The sequence below is a fragment of the Piliocolobus tephrosceles genome, chromosome 19 (assembly GCF_002776525.5).
Source record: "Piliocolobus tephrosceles isolate RC106 chromosome 19, ASM277652v3, whole genome shotgun sequence".
Taxonomy (NCBI): Eukaryota; Metazoa; Chordata; class Mammalia; order Primates; family Cercopithecidae; genus Piliocolobus; species Piliocolobus tephrosceles.
The window spans coordinates 48,451,941-48,473,252 of NC_045452.1; the positions used below are offsets into that span (position 1 = coordinate 48,451,941).

Sequence of the window (21,312 nt, forward strand, 5' to 3'; positions counted from 1 at the left end):
ATTTCCCTTACGACATGATATGGAGCACTTTTTTCATCTGCTTCTTTGCCATTTGTACATCTTCTTTAGTGAGGTGTTTGTTAAAGTCTTGGCTCACTTTTAAAATCAGGTTGTTCAGTCTCTTATTGTTGAGTCATAATAATTTCTTGTATATTTTGGATAATAGTATGTTATTACATAAGTCTTTTGCAAAGACTTCTTTCCCAGTCCGTGGCTTGTCTTTTCATTCTCTTTATAGTGTCTTTTGCAGAACAAACTTTTTAAAAAAATTTTAAGTAAGTCTGGCTTATCAAATTTTACTTTCTTAGATTATGCCTTTGGTTTCGTAACTAAAAAGGCATCGTTATACTCCAGGCCATCTAGATTTTCTCCTATGGTATATTCTAACAGTTTTAGTTTTGCATGTTATTTTGTCCCATGACCCATTTTGAGTTAATTTTTGTGAAGTGTATAAGGTCTGTGTCTAGACTTACGTTATGGCATACAAATGTCTGGTTGTTCCAGCACCATTTGTTAAAAAGATTATCCCTCATTGGCTGGGTGCGGTGTCTCACGCCTGTAATCCCAGCACTTTGGGAGGCCGAGGAGGGCAGAAAACAAGGTCAGGAGATCAAGACCATCCTGGCTAACACGGTGAAACCCTGTCTCTACTAAAAATACAAAAAGTTAGCTGGGTGTGGTGGCAGGCACCTGCAGTTCCAGCTACTTGGGAGGCTGAGGCAGGAGAATGGTGTGAACCTGGGAGGTGGAGCTTGCAGTGAGCCGCCTATTGTGCCCCTGCACTCCAGCCTGGGCAACAGACACTCTAGCCTGGGCAACAGAGTGAGACTCCATCTCAAAAAGAAAAAAAAAAAAAGATTATCATTGCACCATTGTATTACCTTTGCTTCTTTGTTAAAGAAAAGTTGACTATATTTACATTCATCTACTTCTGGGCTCTCCATTCTGTTTCATTGACCTGTTTGTTTCTTCACTGTCTTGATTACTGCAGCTTTGTAGTAAATCTTAAAGTTACATAGCGTCAGTTCTCTGCCTTTGTTCTTTACCTTCAATATTGAGTTGGCTACTAAGGGTCTTTTGCTTCTCCATATAACTTAGTCATCAATTCGTTGATACCCACAAAATAATTGTTGGAATTTGATTGTGATTACATTGAATCTATAAATAAAGTTGGGAAGAACTGACAACTTGACAACACTGAGTCTTCTTATATATGAACATGGAATTTCTCTCCATTTATTTAGTTTCTGTTTGATTTTTTTTCAGCAGTGTTTTGGACTTTTACTCACTTAGATTGGTATATATTTTGTTAGAGTTACACGTAAGCATTTCATTCTTGGTGGTGCTAATGTAAATAGTAGGCTCCTTATCTTTTTTAAAATTTCAAATTCTACTTGTTTGTTGCTGGCATATAGGAAAGCAATTTACTTTTGTATATTAGTGTTGTATTTTACAATCTTGCTATAATTGCTTATTAATTCCAGAGGTTTTCTTGTTGATTCTTTTGGATTTTCTACATAAATAACCATGTGAAGAAAGGCAGTTTTATTTCTTCCTTTCCAATCAGTATGCCTTTATTTCTTTTTCTTGTTTAATGGCATTAGCTAGGATGTACAGTTGAAGAGTTGTGATAAGATGGAACAGCTTTGACTTATTCCTGATTTTAGTGTGAAATCTTTGAGTTTCTCACCATTAAGTATGATGTTAGCTGTAGGTTTCTTATAGCTGTTTTTTCTTTATCAACTTGGGGAAGTTCCCCTCTTTTTTAAAACTCAGGATTCAAATAAGTTCCACACATTGCATTTAGTTGTTATACATTTTACATCTCTTCAAATTCAGAACAGCTCTGCCTTTATATGCCATTGGCTTGCTGAAAAAATTAGACCAGTTGCCTTCTAGAATAAGGCACATTCTTTGTTTAGTTGTTTACTCATGATATTTAACTTGTTCCTCTTGTAACTCCTTTATTTTCTATAAATTATAGGTTAGATCGTAAGTCTTGGTTTAATGCAGGCTTGATGCTTTGGTGAATATGCAGAGATGATGCAGTGTATTTAAGTGCACACACTGGTTGTTTCAGCCCTCTTTTAATCTAAACCATTCTCATTTCTCCAATTATGCTTCCGGTTTCTCCATCCCATCTATGAAGCATCATAGTCCTTTCTAGCTTTCATTGATTTCTTCCTTCCTCTGAACTTTTGTGATAGTTATGTTCTGTAATATATTACAGCATTTCACACTTATCTCTATGTTACACTATATGCCATTTTGAAGTCTATTTTCTACTGTGTGCTGAAATTGTCCAAATGGGTTGTAGGTCGCTAGAATTCAGTCCCCAAATATATATTCTTGCTAAAGCAATAAGAATGTTGTATGTTTTCACTATATATCTTCTTTTTTGATATCATGGTTAATTCTACAGAAGCCTATTCATGTCATTTTTATTTTTTTATTTTTCATTTTTATTATTTGTTTTGAGACAGAGCCTCTCTCTGTCGCCCAGGCTGGAGTGCAACGGCCCCATCTCAGCTCACTGCAAGCTCCGCCTCCAGGGTTTACGCCATTCTCCTGCCTCGGCCTCCCGAGTAGCTGGGACTACAGGCGCCCGCCACCTCGCCCGGCTAGTTTTTTGTATTTTTTAGTAGAGACGGGGTTTCACCGTGTTAGCCAGGATGGTCTCGATCTCCTGACCTCGTGATCCGCCCGTCTCGGCCTTCCGAAGTGCTGGGATTACAGGCTTGAGCCACCGTGCCCGGCCTATTTTTAAAATAAAAAATTAAATATAGGTATATTCTTTGCTCATGTTACTTATATTTTATAGAGGAATAAAACTTGGCAAGAGCAAACATGACACACAATAATGAGAATAACTGTAGGTGCTAAGACCATTATGCATAAACCACGTAAGTACTGAGACCGTGCACAGAGACCACACACAATAAATATTTGTCTGAACAAATGAATGATGCTTGCTTGATTTGTTTATACTGTGAAAACTATTGTGCTGTCTTATATCAAGACTATTTTTTAAAAGGAGTAAACTAATGACTGATTATTATGGCAACCAGAAACCTATTTCAGTAGTTCTCCCTAACAATTTTCTATAGTAAAGACATTCTACCAAGGATAATCTGTAAAGGCCTCGCAACAAAGCACCTAGCATACACTTAAGTGCATGTGCAGTTTTCTACAACTGTTAAGGTAGTCTTAACTGAATTAAGTGAGCTGATGATCTCTGGAGGTTTATGTCTCCTATTTACTGCCCAGAGCTCTTCCTATATTCCTTCTTTTGGCTCTAGCAGAGTTTTCAGAAACAAACTAATAAAGTATGTATCAACTCTAGTCATTAGTTCTTCATAATATGGAATTGGTTTAGCAAGTAAATAAAGCTGCCATTCTGCCTGACTAATAACGTTGGGCAACTCTTGAGGGCTTTAAACAGCGTTACACTTTGTTTCTGGGTAGCTGTATATAAATGCAAATTACTGCGTTATGTTTCCTAAAATACTCTTGGTCCTCATTATATACCAATGTGGCATGGTGGAAGTAGGTGCTAACAAAGGCAGGAAATCTCTCTTGGGAATAAGATCTGGTATGCTTGTGGAAAAATTATGCTTACATTGTCGTTACATTTTACATTACCTCATTTGTTTGGATTTTATGACTATCATCTGCTGTTGTTTGGAGTGCTGTGAGCAAGTAGTTCTTCTTCTCAGGATATGTCAAAAAGGTATACCAAATGTAAATAAATATTAAAGATAAAGTGTCAACTGTTTCTAAACAAATATTCAACATTTTTACAGTAAAAATGAACAAATACATTGTAGATCAAGCAAAAGTTAAATAAAGTTATGCTCTCTAGAGCTTTCTCAATTCCATAGGTTCCTGATTTGGTTTTCCATTATCTTTTTTTTTTTTTTTTTTTTTTTGAGAGGGAGTCTGGCTCTGTCGCCCAGACTGGAGTGCAGTGGCTGGATCTCAGCTCACTGCAAGCTCCGCCTCCCGGGTTTACACCATTCTCCTGCCTCAGCCTCCCGAGTAGCTGGGACTACAGGCGCCCGCCACGTTTTTTGTATTTTTTAGTAGAGACGGGGTTTCCCTGTGTTAGCCAGGATGGTTTCGATCTCCTGACCTCGTGATCCATCCATCTCGGCCTCCCAAAGTGCTGGGATTACAGGCTTGAGCCACCGCGCCCGGCCTGGTTTTCCATTATCTAAAGCATCCCTTTAGTTTTCAAATTTTTCATTCATTTGATGTTTTCTTTATTCAGAAAAGAACACATATCTGTAATAATAAGTAAAGCAATACAAATATGCATAAAGATGGTGTTAGTTATGTCTCATGCTGCTGCCCACAGGCATTCCCTTCAAATGACCTTCCATTACTTTCTACTTCCTCGTACATACATCTGCAATTTTATCTCCACCCATGCATATACACATATGGGGGTTTGGAGTTTGTTGTTTCAGATGAAAAAGAATTGCATAACACATATGAGGCCCTTGCCTTTTTTATCCTGGTATGTATTTTGGATATGCTATAAGTAAATAGATGCAGTCTCTATGCATATCATATATCACATACATAAATCTAAACATATACATGATATATTCATTGTTGTGGAAATTTTTTCAGTGAAGTTTCTTTTTAAATTTATTTCCTTTTTTCTTACCAATTCACTCTCTCTCATCTCCATCCACCCACCCAACACTACACGTCATCTTCCTACCCCATCCCATCCAGATGACTGGATACTTAATTATCTAGTATATTTCTCTCTCCCAATATATACGTATGTATGTATATTATTTCATAAACAGATATAGACAGACAGAAATAAATATTTTATTTAATGTTTTAAGTTTTGAGCTGTTGTTCTTTTTAGAGTTATAGATCTACTGACCTCTTTGCTCCATACAGGGAATTGGAGTAAAATCTCTCTGTTTAGAAGCCAAACATGATTCAATCCCACAGGTGTTTAGGCTTTTAAGGCTCTTAAAAGGGACTGGAAGAACTCAGTGTTCTGGGTTTTCCCTGTCAATATTTTTCCTTTCAACCTTGTTACGGTGTAATTTTCGCAATTGCCTTTGCTACCAAACCAGAAATTTTGCTCCAGACTGTCATGTATTACAGTAATTTCCTTCACAGACTTTTCTCAACCTGTTATCACTATCACAACTTTAGTGAAAATGACCCCTCTGATATCTCATGGTGCTATATTTCTAAACTATCAGAAAATTTTAAGCTTCCTGCCACAATTTACTAAGTATGGTTTCTGGATATTGCATAATAAGTCAATTATAAAGATGTTCTATCCACTTCCATACAAAGCAAACCAGCTTGAGAGTTGGTAACTCTGAGGTAAACAAGTACATAACAAATGAAGAGAGCATAGCATTTGTGATCAATGGGTAGGTCTGCAGAGCAGTGATGGTTTTCAAGCTCACTCTTCTGTTTATTTTTTAGGATGCTGAACATATTAGACTTGATGGAAAATCTCTGACATGGCCAGTCTACAAAAGGTAAAAAAGATTTTCTGTGATCCATCTCTGAGTAGAACATACACAGAATTCTTCAGCAGAAAACATAAACAGGTACCTTGTAATAAATTGCAAATGGTCATTCTACAAGGAGAAGCACATAGTTACTCTTCTAATAGATCACAAGGGTTAGACCTTAGAGCTTCAATAGGTAGAAAACATATTGGCTTTTTTTTTTTTTTTTTTTTTTTTTTTGCAAATTCTGGAAATTTTCTGCTTCATTTTGTTCAAATGGCTTTGTCTGGACCCATCATCTCCAGTCAGGGCATGAAGATCGGACTCCAAATGGCTGCTCCCATGGCAATCATGTGGATGGGGTTTAGGGTCCATCCCAACACATGGGGGACTGGAGAGACTTCCTATACCTAACCGCTAGGCCTCTGTTGCTTTCTTGTGATTGCATTTATGATATTTTGTCAACCCCTCTTGATGTTAACCTCTGTGAGGGCAGGGAACATGCCAATATTATTGACTGTATAACTGTCGGCATCCAGCTCAGCGTCAGAATTTATGTTATTACTCTAGAAATCCTTTCTGAAAGAATCCATATTTGAAGACAGGAAGATTGTTAAGAAGTTTCTCTTTCCAGAAAGTTGGTGGGCCCTTCATTTTCCTGCCATGACTCCCTTTTCATTTCCTTTTTAACTTTTATCTGCTCCTTCCCTGATTTGCAAACACCTTTTTAAAAAATTAACTTACAATTATTGGAATACTGTATGATGTGGTTTGGCCTTGCTCCCCCTCCCCAAATCTCGTCTTGAATTGTAGTTCCCATACTCCTCAGGTGGCATGGGAAGGACCCAGAGAGAGGTAATTGAATCATGCTGCTGTTCTCCTGAGAGCAAGTATGTTCTCATGAGTTCTGATCGTTTTATAAGTGGATATTTCCGCTTGTGCTTATTCTTCTCCTTCTTGCCACCATGTGAAGAAGGATGTGCTTGCTTCCCCTTCTGTCATGGTTGTAAGTTTCCTGAGGCCTCCCCAGGTATGTAGAACTGTGAGTTAATTAAACCTCTTTCCTTTATAAATTACCCAGTCTTGGATATTTCTTCATAGCAGAGTGAGAACGGACTAATACACTGTATTTCTGAAGTTACGACAAACTTTATCCAATTATTTTCTATATTTGAAGCTCAGTTTTCTCCTGAGTTGCAGATTTTTGCAAGAACCTGCCAGTAAAAATCTTTATTTGGCCCTCCCACAGATGACATGTATGTGTAATCAAGTAAACTTTTGCAGCTCCGCTTTGATAGTCCCCCAAATGTTCCGATTCCCACATCACATGTGCCATTATTTTCACAATTAGTCGTTGACTGTCCAATTCATTGTTTATTTTGTACTCTGTTTTATTCCTTAGCCCCCTTCATTCTCACACCACGCGGGCATGTTCTTTAACTTCTATCCCTTAATTATCTGTTTGATCTAGGCCTTCATAGGCATCTTAGTTGCTGCTTTTTACATTAAGACCTTGCATTGACTGGTTACACAGCCTCCGGAATGGTGTTTTGGTCTGTGGTCATACTCTCTGGCCACCTTTCCTTCAATTGGATGCCGTAATTATTTGTATAAAACATGCACTTCTTATTTTTATTTTATTTTTCCATGAGTTATTGGAGTACAGGTGGTATTTGGTTACATGAGTAAGTTCTTTAGTGGTGATTTGTGAAATTTTGGTGTACCCGTCACCCAAGCAGTATACACTGCACCATATTTATAGTCTTTTATCCCTCATCTCCCAATTCTTCCCCCCAAATTCCCAAAGTCCATTCTTATGCTTTTGTATCCTCATAGCTCAGCTCCCACATATCAGTGAGAACATACGATGATTGGTTTTCCATTGCTGAGTTACTTCACTTAGAATAATAGTCTCCAATCTCATCCAGGTAAAGGAAAATATTACAACTTTCTAAAACATTAGCCAGTGCACCCATTACGAAATATATATGGACTTGATATTCTAGTTTCTCTTCACTGCCCAGGGCTTCATTTCTTGCCAGTGACTTTGCTTACTTTTCTCTCAATAAGTAACATCAATTTATGACTTTGCAGTCCAATACTTTTTTCACGCTTTGCATTTTTGTTCCCCCTGCCTGGCATACACTTTACCCCTAATGTATTTTTCCTTGGTTAAAAATGTATCCAAATGTAACCTTCAATGAGACTATTTTTGATCTCTTTGCTCTACAATCTCCCTCTTTTGCATCCAAACATGAGCTTCTCCTCTGTATTCCTACTTGGCCATTACATCACCTATCATGTTGTAGCATACATGTTTATTTACAGATTTGTTTTTCTGCTTAAAAACTCTCTTCCCATAAGTAACACTAAGACTTAACTGGAAGTCCTATATAGAAATTACTTAATAAATATTTGTTAAACAGGTGAATATTAATACATTTAAAGAATGAATAACATGGCCTGGCCAGAGTAGTTTAATTCAAAATAAACCTAGAGCTCCCTACTCCCGAAACATACCAAAAGGTACTTTGCCTGGTAAATTATGAAAACACATCAGTTTGGAAAAGGAAAATGTAGTTAATCTAGGGCACTGATGTGGATTTAGTGTGAATTTAATAATGTGTCTTCCTTGCCTAGAATTAGATTGAATAATTAAGCATTCTTTTTGTTTTTGTTTTTGTTTTGTTTTGTTTTGTTTTTTTTGAGATGAAATCTTGCTCAGTCACCCAGGCTGGAGTGCAGTGGTGCAATCTCAGCTCACTGCAGCCTCAGCCTCTTGGTTTCAAGTGATCCTCCTGTCTCAGCCTCCCCAGTAGCTGGGGCTACAGGCACCCACCACCACACCTGGCTAAGTTTTGTAGTTTTAGTAGAGATGGGGTTTTGCCATGTTGGCCAGGGTGGTCTCGAACTCCTAAACCTAGGTGATCCACCTGCCTCAGCCTCCCAAAGTGCTGGGATTACAGGGAATCATTAACAATTCTAATTGGGTTAAACAAATAAAAGAGGTATAGTAGAACAGCAAAAATTGACCCAATTGTAGATATTATTCGGTCAATGCCTGGTAATAACAATGTGCTATAATCATACTGGTGGCAGCAGTCAAATTCATAACCCACCACAGCCACATCTGTAGCCACAGATCAGGATTCTAAAGGCACCAAAGCCAGAGGTATAACCATATTTGCAGCCATAGCCATAGCCTAGTCCTCCATAGTAGTTGCCATAGTAGCTTATTGTGTCAGGATTTAAGTCTTTAGCCTAAAAGGCAAGAGTAAGTTTTAGTGCATAAAAACACTAAGAGTCTTTTATCAGTCTCAGTGTAGGTGTGACAAACCACAGGCACTCCTGACATTCTTATATAGATCAGCCTGTATTTAAAAATCTCATTAATCTTATACCTTTGGATTAAAACAAAGACTCCATATCCTGATAAAATTGAGATTTTCTTCTCAGTATGTTATGATCCTGCCAAACAGTTGATAGGCTTTAAAGGGAAAAAAAAGAATAAATGCTGAGTTCAATGACCTTGCTCACACTGATGCCGAATTTAACCTTTGTAACTATGTTGGATGACATCACGTGGAGGAGGCAAATGCCACCCTCTTCCCATCATTTTGCTAATAATACACTTCTTCTTATATGCATATTTAAATCCTAATCAACACAGCTGTGATGTTATCTATATACATCTTAGTAGCAAATACAGTGGACTCTTGAATACCATGGGTTTGAACTGCACAGATACGCTTATATTAAACAGATTTTCTTCACCTCTGTCACTCTGGCAGCAAGACCAATCCCTCCTCCTCCTTTTCCTCCTCAACCTACTCAACATGAAGGCAATAAGAATGAAGACCTTTATGATGATTCACTTCCACTTAGTGAATAGTAAATACATTTTCTCTTTTTTCCTTATTTTCTTAATAACATTTTCTTTTCTTTAGCCTACTTTATTATAAGAATGTAATCTATCATACAGGTAACATAGGCATCTATTAATCAACTGTTTATGTTATTGGTAAGGCTTCTGGTCAACAGTAGGCTGTTAGTAGTTAACTTTTTGGGGATTCAAAAGTTATACTCTGATTTTCAACTGCGTGGAGGTTGGCACCCCTAACCTCTGCGTTATTCAAGTGTCAGCTGTGATTTATTCTGTACAAACTCCCACCAATCACATATTACTCTGTAGTCTTCCTATTGCTACGCTCTCTTAAAAGTAGTGCCATTTTCTTTCTTGTTTAGTTCCTTCCTTTCCACACCTTAAGCATTCTTTAAAAAGTTGTTTAGTTGATTATCTTGTACCTGCACTGTGATGTAGACGTTTCTTCAGAGAAAAGAAAAGCATTGAGAATCTTATCGGATTTCAATGTCATAGGAACGTAGAGTAGACCCAAATTTAACAGAAAGGCATGACTATTAATTTTTCTTTAGGGATATTGATTCTGTCTGTATCAAGTACTCATATGTAGACTTAAGTTCTGAAACACAGACTGAATCTAAATACTATCATTTCTTAAGATGATTAAAAATAATGGAAAATTTTCCTTCACCACTGACCTTTAGGGTAATCCCTGCTTTGATCTGTTGTACTTCGGTCATCCACTTTTAGGCAGTGCTAGCATGTTGGCTGAACCGTTTATAATCCGGGACTAATTTTTCCTTCTTCAACTGGAAGATCAGCATAAATTCGTAGGTGTATGTTGAGAAAGAAAACTCAGCAGAGTGGAAATCATGAGAATCCAAGCCAATTGCTTCTGTAAGTTGTTTATGCTTTCAGAACTCCCTTAAGCCCAACCTTATATTCTCCACTTTCCCCTGATGTGTATGCTCAACTTTCTGAATAAGAGGGCTAGAAAATATATTGTTCATAATGGGCAGTTCAAATCATTTGATGAACTAAAAGTCATTTTTCCAAAGGAGAATATACATCTACAGAAGAGAGCGTAGATTTCCTCCAAAATCCTAAAAGCGTGTGCCTGATTCATCTATACAAGCCTGTAAATGCCTCCAGACGGCATTCTTACCAGTCATAGATGCTTCGTGCACCATTGAATCTGCCCCTCTATACAGTTTGAACAACAGAGCAATATTCACAGCTGACTATGACCATTCCAGAGCCTTCTCTTGCTCTTAAGTAACTCAAGACTGAAAGCCATTGTATTCCTTTCTAAATGGTAGCCCGTACCATATACAAATAAAGATTTTGTTGCCATGAAAATGTAACAAAGTGACTAAGTATTTATTATGCCTCTTGCTGAGTGGTAAGAGGGACCAAAGGGAGCAACTTATCCTTCGTTCAGATCACTAGACCCATAAAACTTTCACTGAGTGGCAGATCCCTGAATTTTTATATAATTTATTTTCTATCTTTGGTCTCTTATGGGTCATTTAAAGATTTCCATGGTAGTTGTTAATTATTGCTCTCTGGGTCTGATCACCATAATACCATCAATATATTCCATTAACACGGTATCCTCTGGAATAGACAGGCAGTCAAGGTCTCTGCAGATGAATTTATGCCTGGACACTGAAGAGTTAGCATGCTTTTGAGATAGTGCAGTGAAGGAATATGATTGGTCTTGCCAGCTGAATGGAGACTGACTCTGGTGTTCTTTATTTGTAAGGTAAAAAGACTGCCAGATAAAAAGTGAATATTAGGTTCAAAGGGATGTGTTTATTTGCTCCAGCAGAGAAATAGCACATCTGAATAAACAGCTATATCTGGAGTCATTACTAGATTAAGTTTATGATAATTCCCTCTTACTCTTCTAAACCTATTTATATTTTGTAGGGGACAAATAAGCAAATTGAATACAGATGTGGTACAGTCATCTCTCTTGAAACTTTCAAGACTTTAATGGTAGTGTTTTGGTTTAAATTGTGTCTTCAAAAAGCATATGTTGAAGTCCTAACCCCTGGTACCTGTGAATGTTACCTTATTTGAAAATAGAATCTTTGCAGTTGTAATCAAGTTGAGGTCATAGTGAATTATGGTAGATTACAAATCCAGTCACTGATTTTTTAAGAGGGCTTTGTGACAAAACAGAGTTGAAGACACACACAGAGAGAATGCCATGTGACCAAGAAAACAGAAGTTAAAGTGGTATATCTATATGCCAAGAAAAACCAAATATTGCCTGCAGCCATCAGGAGGTAGGAAAAGGCAAGGAAGGAATTTTCTCCAGACTCTTCAGAGAGAGCATGGACCATCCACACCTTGATTTTTAATTTCTAGCCTTCAGAACTATGAGAGAATAAGTTTCTATTGTTTTAAGCCACCAAATGTATGATATGTTGCTATACTAGTCCTAGGAAATTACTGTAGATAGCATTAATCTCTATAATCTTTCTGGAAATAAAAGATTGTTTTTAATTTGCTATTTGGTAGGAAGAGGTAGCTCTACTAATTTCTGTTTATTCTTCCCTACTGCAATAGACCTCACTCCAGAGACCCAGTATGCAGATTCTGCCAGTTGTAACTTATCTATTTCATGGGGGGAGTGGTGGATTCACTGTGCCCATTATGAAACAGATGAAAGTTCAAACTTCATTTATTATTTTACTTGACCACAATAGGGTATGGAGTCTTTAAAAATTTAGTCTCTGTTTAGAGCCAATGTCTGATAATCTCTAAAAATTCTGATGCTTCACCCTTGTCCAAAGCACTGTCATACTAGTAAATTGGTGCAGATTATTTTGAAGATGACTGAAAGGATGATTTACAGTATCATCTTTTTGGCAATGATGCATGGATCTTCCTCAACAGACCTGCCTCGCATTCATTCAAAAATTTGTGGGCCTGTAAATTGGCTTAGGTGGAGTTGGTTAATGTATAGTTTCTTTTGTCTTTAATCTTACAGATTCCATTCATTTCCAAATTTATTTAGATCAGCAGCATTTTTTTATCCCTTTCAGTGAGTTTGTTTTATATATTTGTAATACAGCTAGGTGATTTTGTAATATTCTCTATTTCATTCTGGGATCCTTTGTTCTTCTAAGTCATTTTTCATAATTTGTGTAAATTAAGGTTCACTCTTTTTATTTATTTTTAAGTTTTATTTTAAGTTCAGGAGACATATACAGGTTTGTTACATAGGTAAACCTGTGTTATGGGGGTTTGTGGTACAGATTATTTTATCACCCAGGTCTTAAGCCTAGTACCCATTAGTTATTTTTCCTGATCCTCTCCCTTCACCCACTGATGGGCCCCAGTGTATGTCGTTTCCCTCTATGTGTCCACTACAAAGATGAGAAAACATCAGCATAAAGTTCAGTCTTTGTGCTGTAAAGTTATATGAGTTTTGAGAAATGGATAGTGTCACATTTCCACAAATAAAATATCACACAATATGGTTTTACTGCCCTAAAAAAATCCCCTGTGATTTGCCCATTTAATCTTCCTTTCCTGAACCTTTAGAAACGACTTATCTTTTTACTATCTCTATTGCCTTTTCCAGAATATAATATAATTGTAATCATATAGTACATGGCCATTTCACTAATTTGGCATTTTAATCACAATTTTTATAAAGAGGATAAAATACCTAGGAATAAAGTTAACAAGGGAAGTAAAGGACATTTTTTAAGGAGAACTACAAATCATGGCTCAAGGAAACCAGAGAGGACACAAACAAATGGGAAAATATTCCATGCTAATAGATAGGAAGACTCAATATTGTGATAATGGCCATGCTGCCCAAAGTAATTTACAGATTCAATGCAATTCCCATTAAACTACCATTGACATTCTTCACAGAATTAGAAAGAAAACACTTTAAAATTCATATGGAACCAAAATCCACATAACCAAGGCAACCCTAAGCAAAAAGAACAAAGCTGGAGGCATCACGCTACCCAACTTCAAACTATACTATGAAACTACAGTAACCAAAACAACATGGTACTGGTACAAGAACAGACACAAAGACCAATGGAACAGAATGGAGAACTCAGAAATAAGATCACACATCTAGAACCTTTGACAAACCTGACAAAAACAAGCAAAGGAGAAAGGATTCCCTGTTTAATAAATGGTGCTGGGAGAACTGGCTATCCATATGCAGAGAGTTGAAACTGGACCCCTTTCTTACACCTTATAGAAAAATTAACTCAAGATGGATTAAAGACTTAAATGTAAAACCCAAAATTATAAAAACCCTAGAAAATCTAGTCAATACCATTCAAGATACAGGCATGGGAAAAGATTTCATGATGAAATCGTCAGAAGCAATTGCAACAAAAGTAAAAATTGACAAATGGGATCTAACTAAAGAGTTTCTACATGGCAAAAGTAACTATCATCAGAATAAGCAGGCAACCTACAGAGTGGGAGAAAATGTTTTCAATCCCACTGTCCAACAAAGACCTCATATCCAAAATCTACAAGGAACTTAAACAAATTTACAAGAAAGAAACAAACAACCCCATTAAAAAGTAGGCAAAGAACATGAACAGACACTTCTCAAAAGAAGGCATTCATGCAGCAATATGGTTTGGCTGTGTCCCCACCCAAATCTCATCTTGAATTTTCCCATATTGTAGGGGGGTTCAGTGGGAGGTGATTGTATTATGGGGGCGGTTCTTTCCTGCTCTGTTTCCAGGGTAGTGAATAAGTCTCATGAGATCTAATAGTTTGGTATGGGAAACGTATTTCTCTTGGCTCTGATTCTCTCTCTTGCCACTGCCATGTGAGACATGCCTTTCACCTTCCATCCTGATTGTAATGTTTCCCCAGCCACATGGAACTGTAAGTCCAATAAACCTCTTTCTTTCATAAATTGCTCAGCCTCAGGTATGTCTTTATCAAAAGTGTGAAAGTGGACTAATACATGCGGCCAACAAACGTATGAGAAAAAACTAAACATCACTGATCATTAGTGAATATTTTTAAAGTACTAGTTTTTAATTTTGTTTATTTTATTCACTGTTTTTCTATTTTCAGTTTATTTATTTTTTCTCTAATTTTTATTATATAGTTCTTATGCTTGCTTTAGGCTTGCATGTTCTTCTTTTCCTGGTTTCCTAAGGTGGGAGTTTTTAGATCTTTCTTTTCTTCAAATTTATACACACAGCGCTATGAATTTTCCTCTAAGAAATAAGTTCATGTACTGTTTTTGGTGCATCTACCTATTTTACTAAGTTGTATTTTCATTTTTTATCTAGATCAATGTATTTTTAAATTTTTTGGACTTCTTTTATTCATATATTATTTAGCAGTGTATTAATTTCCAAATATTTAAGAACTTTCCAGTTTTCTGTTATTTACTTCTATTTTTATTCTATGTGGCCCCAAAACATACTTTGTATAGTTCCTTTGTTTAAATGTGTTAAAGTTTTTTATGGTTCAGAATGTTATCTATCATGGTTAATGTTCTATGTGACCTTGAGAAAAATGTATATTATGCTGTTTTTGGGTAGAATATTCTATAAAAGTTAAATAGATGATGTTGATTATATTTCCAGTTCACTATACATTTCAGGTAAACTACACCTTATTGTTTTTCTTTTTGCTTCATCTGCCAAGTAGTAAAGTGGGGTATTAAATCTTTACCTGGAACAGTGGATTTGTCTATTTCTTCTTTCAGTTCTATCAGATTTTGCTTCACATATTTTGATGCTTATCGTTAGATGTATACATGATTAAAATTGTTAGGTCTTCTTGAACATTTTTCTGTTTATTTTTATGTAATGTCTCTTTATTCTCAATAATCTTACTTGCTCTGAAGTTTTCTCTGTCTAGAATTAATATAGCTACTACAGCTTTTTTGTGATTATTGTTAGCAGAGTATATTTTTCCATCCATTTATTATTGATAATTTTTATAAGATGAATTTCTTATAGACAACATGTAGTTAGATCTATATATTTATATGTCTTGATAATCTCTGTCACTTGGTGAATTTAAACCATTCATATTTAAAGTGCCTATTGATATAATTAGATGAATGTTAGTATAATTATTTTCTCTGTGTTGCATTTGCTTTCGTTTCTGTTTTTTCTCCTTTTTTACCTTCTCTTGTTTTAAATGAGCATTTTATATAATTCAATGTTATTTTCTCCCTTAGCTTATCAGACAATCTTTTTTAAAAAATTGTGGTTGTTCTAGAGAGTTAACTATATATATTTTTTATTATTCTAAGTTCACCTTCAAATGCCACTATGCCACTTCATGTGTAGTGGGGGTAACATAACAGAGTATTCTTAATTGTTCTCTCTCATCTGCAGTTACTCATTTCCCTTATCCATATGCTGTAACCACCAAACACATTGTTACTATTATTGTTTTAAGGAGAAGCTGTGTTTTAAGATAACTTAAATATAAGAAAAAGAAAATGTTTATTTTACCTTTAAGTACTTTTTTAATGTTTTTCTTTTCCTTATGTAGATGTGAGTATCTGACCTTTATATTTTCTTTTCCCTGAAGAACTGCTTTTAACATTTCTTGCAGGGCCAATAATGAATTTCCTTAGTTTTGTCTGAAGAAATATTTATTACTTGTTCACTTTTGAAGGATAATTCTACTGGACATAAAATTCTAGATTAGTGGGTTTTTTTCTTTGAAAAGTTTCAATATTTCACTCTACTTTATTCTTTTATGTTTTTAAATAATTTTAACTTTTGTTTTAGATTCAGGGGGTACACGTTTGTTACATAGGTATATTGTGTGATGATAAGATTAGAACTGATGATACGGTCACTCAAGTAGTGAGCACAGTACCCAATGGGTATTTTTTCAGTCCATTCCCCCCTTCTCCTTCCTCTGCCCTCTAGTAGTCCCCAAGGTCAATTGTTTTCATGTTTATGTCCATGTGTACTCAATGTTGAGCTCCCACTTATAAATGAAAATGTGGTATTTGGTTTTATGTTCCTGTGTTAATTCATTTAGGATAATGACCTAAAGTTACATTCTTGTTTGCGTGATTGCAGCTGAGAATTCCACTGGAATTCTTACTTTTCTATTCTAGGTAAAAACATTTTTCCTTCTGCTTCTTTTTGTCTTTGATTTTTGAGGCTTAAATATAATATACCTAGCCTGGGCAACATGGTGAAACCCTGTCTGTACTAAAAATACAAAAATTAACTGGGTGTGATAGTGTGCACCTATAGTCCCAGCTACTCACGAGGCTAAGGTGGGAGTATCACCTGAGCCTGAGAAGGCTGAGGCTGAAGTGAGCCATGATGGTGCCACTGCACTCCAGCCTGGGCGACAGAGAAAGATGTTGTCAAACAAAACGAAACAAAACAAAAACCAGAAAACAGAAAATGAATAAATACATAAGAGATACCTAGGTGTAGTTTTAAAAATATTCTTTCTGCTTAGGGTTTTCTGAATTTATGGTTTGGCACCTGCTACTAATTTTCAAAAGTTCTCAGTCATAAGTATTTTAAATATTTTGTCTGTGGTTAGGTTATCAGGAATTGCCACACTGTCTTCCACAATGGCTGAACTAATTTACACTCCCACCAACAATACAAAAGCGTTCCTTTTTCAGTGATGCTTAGTAGAGACTTAACTTTGCATTTATGTAAGGTCTAGACTCTTTTCTGAGCAAAATTATGCTCTGTATTCTTTTTTAAAATGAATATTCTGAATTTAATAGTTAATAGGTTTTCTGCCGACACTTCATTAATCCAGATGTTAGAAAACAGATTATGTTGTGAAAGAATATAGGAACACAGTGTGTTTAAGTGAAATTTAGAGTACTGAATTTCCTGTGGACAACTGTGCACCATTCTTGCTTCTTATTATTTTCCTTTGTGTATCTCATTGACAGCACCTACATCTCCTAAGTTAATTCCTTAGAGATACGCCATAAATTCTGCCAGTGACAGTCTCTTGAGCAAGATGTGACCTGGAAGGGAGGTAGAAGCTGTATTATTTCACCTGCGTTAGCAAGAAGATGCACGATGTTTGGGAAATGTGGGTTTTTTAAGACTGTTTCCCTTAGAAACACTGACCTTAATATTATAGGCAGCTGTGACCTTTAGTGTCAATTTATTATAGTTCCTGTAACTTCCTAACTAAACTAAATGGTGGCAGTGAATTTGAGTGATTGTAGAAGCCTTTCTTGACTTTTTCTCCTATGCTCTTTCATGTAGTTTTATATCCATTTATTTCTCAGAGTTAAATTGTTTTCTGCTTAAATATACAGAATACTTTCTATTTCCTCAACAAAATATTGAAAGACATCACTCAGGAGAGTAACATACAATATAAATGTGAATTAATGCAACATGCAATTTTATTGGGTCAAAAAGTCCTTTTTTTTCTGAACAAACTTCTTTCATGACAATCATGGGGGAAAAATTTGCCAGCTTATAATTCTATACCCAGTAAAAATATCCTTCCAAATTTAAGGTAAACCATTTTTTTCACCAGAGAAAAGTGGCCCAGCAGATTGCACTATAAATATTGAAGAGCTTTCTCTATGTAGTAGCAAAATGATCCCAAATTAAACAGAAAGACTTAGGAAGGAATGAAAAGGCCAAGAAAAGGTGAAATACATAGCTCAATGTAAATGGCTGGGGAAATTGAGTGATATGAGGAGGATGTCTATAAGCTGGGATGGATGTTACAGTGCCCTGGAATGGGTTGAAGAGCTGAGGAGGATGGAGGGCACTCATATGTTCTAATGTGGCAGAAGAGAACCTAAGGATACCATAGAGGCTGTCTATGGAGATAAGCAGGGGTGGGGCAGCCCATTGCAGAATGACAGTACTTGAGGAGGGTGAGCACAGGTGCGGAACAATGAAAGTGGTAGCTGTACATAGCAGGGCACTGGAGCATTAGTTGGGTTAGGAGGGCATCGTTATATTAGAGAAGTACAGTGGGGAGGCCAAATTTGGGATGTAGTGTATTAAGGGACTGAGTTCACCCCTGCTCGCACAGGTGTCGGAGACTGAGCAGGACGAACTGGATAACCATGAGGACTGCAGCCCGTGGTAATCATTTGATCTGGGTTGTTGGAGGGCATACAGGACGAGCAGGGTAGTCTTCACAGGCATAGTGGTTGGGACTGCATGGACAATGGGAATTGCCTATGTATTGGAAGAATGATTAAATAGGTAATTCTATCAAGGATCATGGGAGTAGCTGCCTTGATCAACCTTATGACATACAGGGAGAAAACTAGAATGATCTTTGTGATTTTAGGTTAGAATCACAGTGTGAACACACGATTTTCAATTTATTTATTTACAAACAAAAATTGTATATACTTAAGGTGTACAACTTGATGTTTCATTATATGTATACATTGTGAATGATCATCACAGTCAAGCTAATTAACATATTTATCACTTCACATAGCACAATTTCTTTTTCTTCTTTTTGTGATGAGTACAGCTAAGATCTAAAATCTTAGCATATTTCAAGTATGCAATAGAGTATCATCAACTGTAGTCACTATGCTGCCCATTCAATCTGCAGAATTTATTTTTTTTATAACTGAAACTGTACACTTTCACCAACTCCTTCCCATCTCCCTCTCCCTTCAGCCCATGACAACCATCTTTCTATTAATACTCTCTGTTTCTATGAGTTTGACTATTTTAGATTCCACATGTAAATTAAATCATGAAGTATTTGTCTTTTTTTGATTTATTTTACTTAGCATACTATGCTCCAGGCTTGTCCATGTTATTGAAAATGACAGGATGGCAGAATTTTGTCTTTCATAAAGCTGAAAAATATTTCATTGTGTGTGTGTGTGTGTGTGTGTGTGCATGCGTAAACCATTTCTTATCCACTCATTGATTGATGGACACTTAGGTTATTTCCATATCTTGGTTATTATGAATAATGCTGCAATAAATATGGGAATGCAGATATCTCTTTAACATCCAGATATTATTTCCCTGAATAAAGGCCCAGGAGTGAAATTACTGGATAATAAGGTAACTCTGGTTTTAATTTTTTGAGGAACAGCTACATTGTTTTCCATAATGGCCTAACTAATTTTTATATACTCCAAAAGTATACAAGGATTCCTTTTACTCCTTATCTTCTTTTGTTTCTTTTTTTTTAGTAGTAGCCATTCTAACAGGTGTGAGGTGATAGTTCACTGAGGTTGATTTTCATCTTCCAGAAACATAGCATCACTTTATACCTGTTGGCCATTTATATGCCTTCTGTTAAGAAATGTGTATGTAGACCCTTTGATTATTTTTCAGTCAGGTTGTTTCTTTGCTATTGGGTTGTAGGTGTTCCATATACATTTTGTATATTAGCCTCTTATATATATGGTTTGCAAACATTTTCTCCCATTTTGTAGATTGTCTCTTCACTGTTGTTTGAGTCAATCTATTTTTTTTTTTTTTTTGAGGCAGAATCTTGCTCTGTCATCCAGGCTGTTGCAGTGGTGCAACTGTGGCTCACTGCCACCTCTGCCTCCCAGGTTCAAGTGTTTCTCCTGCCTCAGCCTCCCGAGTAGCTGGGATTACAGGCACCTGCCACCACGACTGGCTAATTTTCTGTTTGTTTGTTTTTTGTATTTTTAGTAGAGACGGGGCTTCACCTTGTTGGCCAGGCTGCTTTTGAACTCTTGACCTCAAGTGATCCACCTGCCTTGGCCTCCCAAAGTGTCAGGATTACAGGCATGAGCCACCGCACCCAGTCTCTCTATTCTTTTTATTTTCTTCTTTTTCTTTTCTAATTGACACATTATACTTGAACATATTTATAGGGTACAATTTGATATTTCAACACATGTATATGTTGTATAATGATTGAATACTTAGTATATTCATCACCTCTTGCAATTATCATTTCTTTGTGGCAAGAGCATACAAAAGCCATTCTTCTAGCTATTTTGTAATACACAATGCATTACTGCTAACCATAGACACTGTACTATGTAACAGAACACAGAATTGATTCAGAGGAGCAATGATTGTTCCATTGGTCTACATGTCTGTTTTTATGCCAGTTTTGTGCTGTTTTGGTTATTGTATCTTTGTAATATGTTTCCAAGTTAAGTAGTGTGGTGCCTCTAGCATTTTTCTTTTTGCTAATGGTTATTTTGGCTATTGAGAGTCTTTTTTGGTTCCATATGAATTTTAGGATTTTTTGGGGGTGGGGGAAGAATGCAATGCATATTTAGTTGGGGATTGCATTAAATGTGTAGATCTTTTTAGGTAGTAGGGTCATTTTAATAATATTAGTTCTCCCAATTCATGAACACAAAATATCTTTCCATTTGTGTCCTCTTGAATTTATTTTATCAATGTTTTATAGCTTTTACTATATGGACTTTTCACCTCCCTAGTTTTGTTTATTCCCAAGTATTTTCTTTTTTTGTTGCTATTGTAAATAAAATAGTTTTAAAAAAATCCTTTTCAGATAATTTGCTGTCTGTATATAGAAATGCCATTGATTTTTGTATGCTGATTTTGTATCCTGGCAACTTCACTAAGTTTATCAGTTCTAAGAGTTTTTTTATCCTCTCTCTCTTCAGGGTTTTCTACATTTATAATCATATGTTACCTGCAAACAGATAATTTCACTTATTTATTTCTGATTTGAAAGGCTTTATTTCCTTTTTTTTGTGAGCTTTCTGACCAGAACTTCCAGTACGATGTTGAATAGAAGTACTAAGAGTGGGCACTCTTGCATTGTGCCAGATCTTAGAGGAAAAGCTTTCAGTTTTTCTGCGGTGGTTATATGATGTTAGCTGTGAGCCCTTTATACATGACCTTTATTGTGTTAAGCTTCTTCTATACCTTTTTTGTTGGTTCTTTATCATAAATGGCTCTTGAATATTATCAAATGGCTTTTTAGCATCTATTAAGATGATCATGTGATGTTATATTTCAT

General features: G+C 36.1%; 1 protein-coding gene across 1 annotated transcript; it reads right to left on the reverse strand.

Moving 5' to 3' along the window:
* Positions 1–8,603: 8,603 nt before the first annotated feature.
* Positions 8,604–18,472, reverse strand: LOC111527132 (keratin-associated protein 20-3). The gene is made up of 2 exons (XM_023193325.1): positions 18,374–18,472; positions 8,604–8,756 (listed from the first exon to the last, which is right to left on the reverse strand). Exons 1-2 carry the CDS (start codon positions 18,470–18,472, stop codon positions 8,604–8,606), a joined length of 252 nt encoding a protein of 83 aa, XP_023049093.1.
* Between the last annotated feature and the right edge of the window lie 2,840 nt (positions 18,473–21,312).

Excerpts from the sequence above, each read along its gene's own strand:
- LOC111527132 (XM_023193325.1), bottom strand. The coding sequence starts at position 18,472 with ATGCCCTCCAACAACCCAGATCAAATGATTACCACGGGCTGCAGTCCT. Across the intron at positions 8,757-18,373 it reads CGACACCTGTGCGAGCAGGG|GCTAAAGACTTAAATCCTGA; the intron begins GTGAACTCAGTC and ends CTTGCCTTTTAG.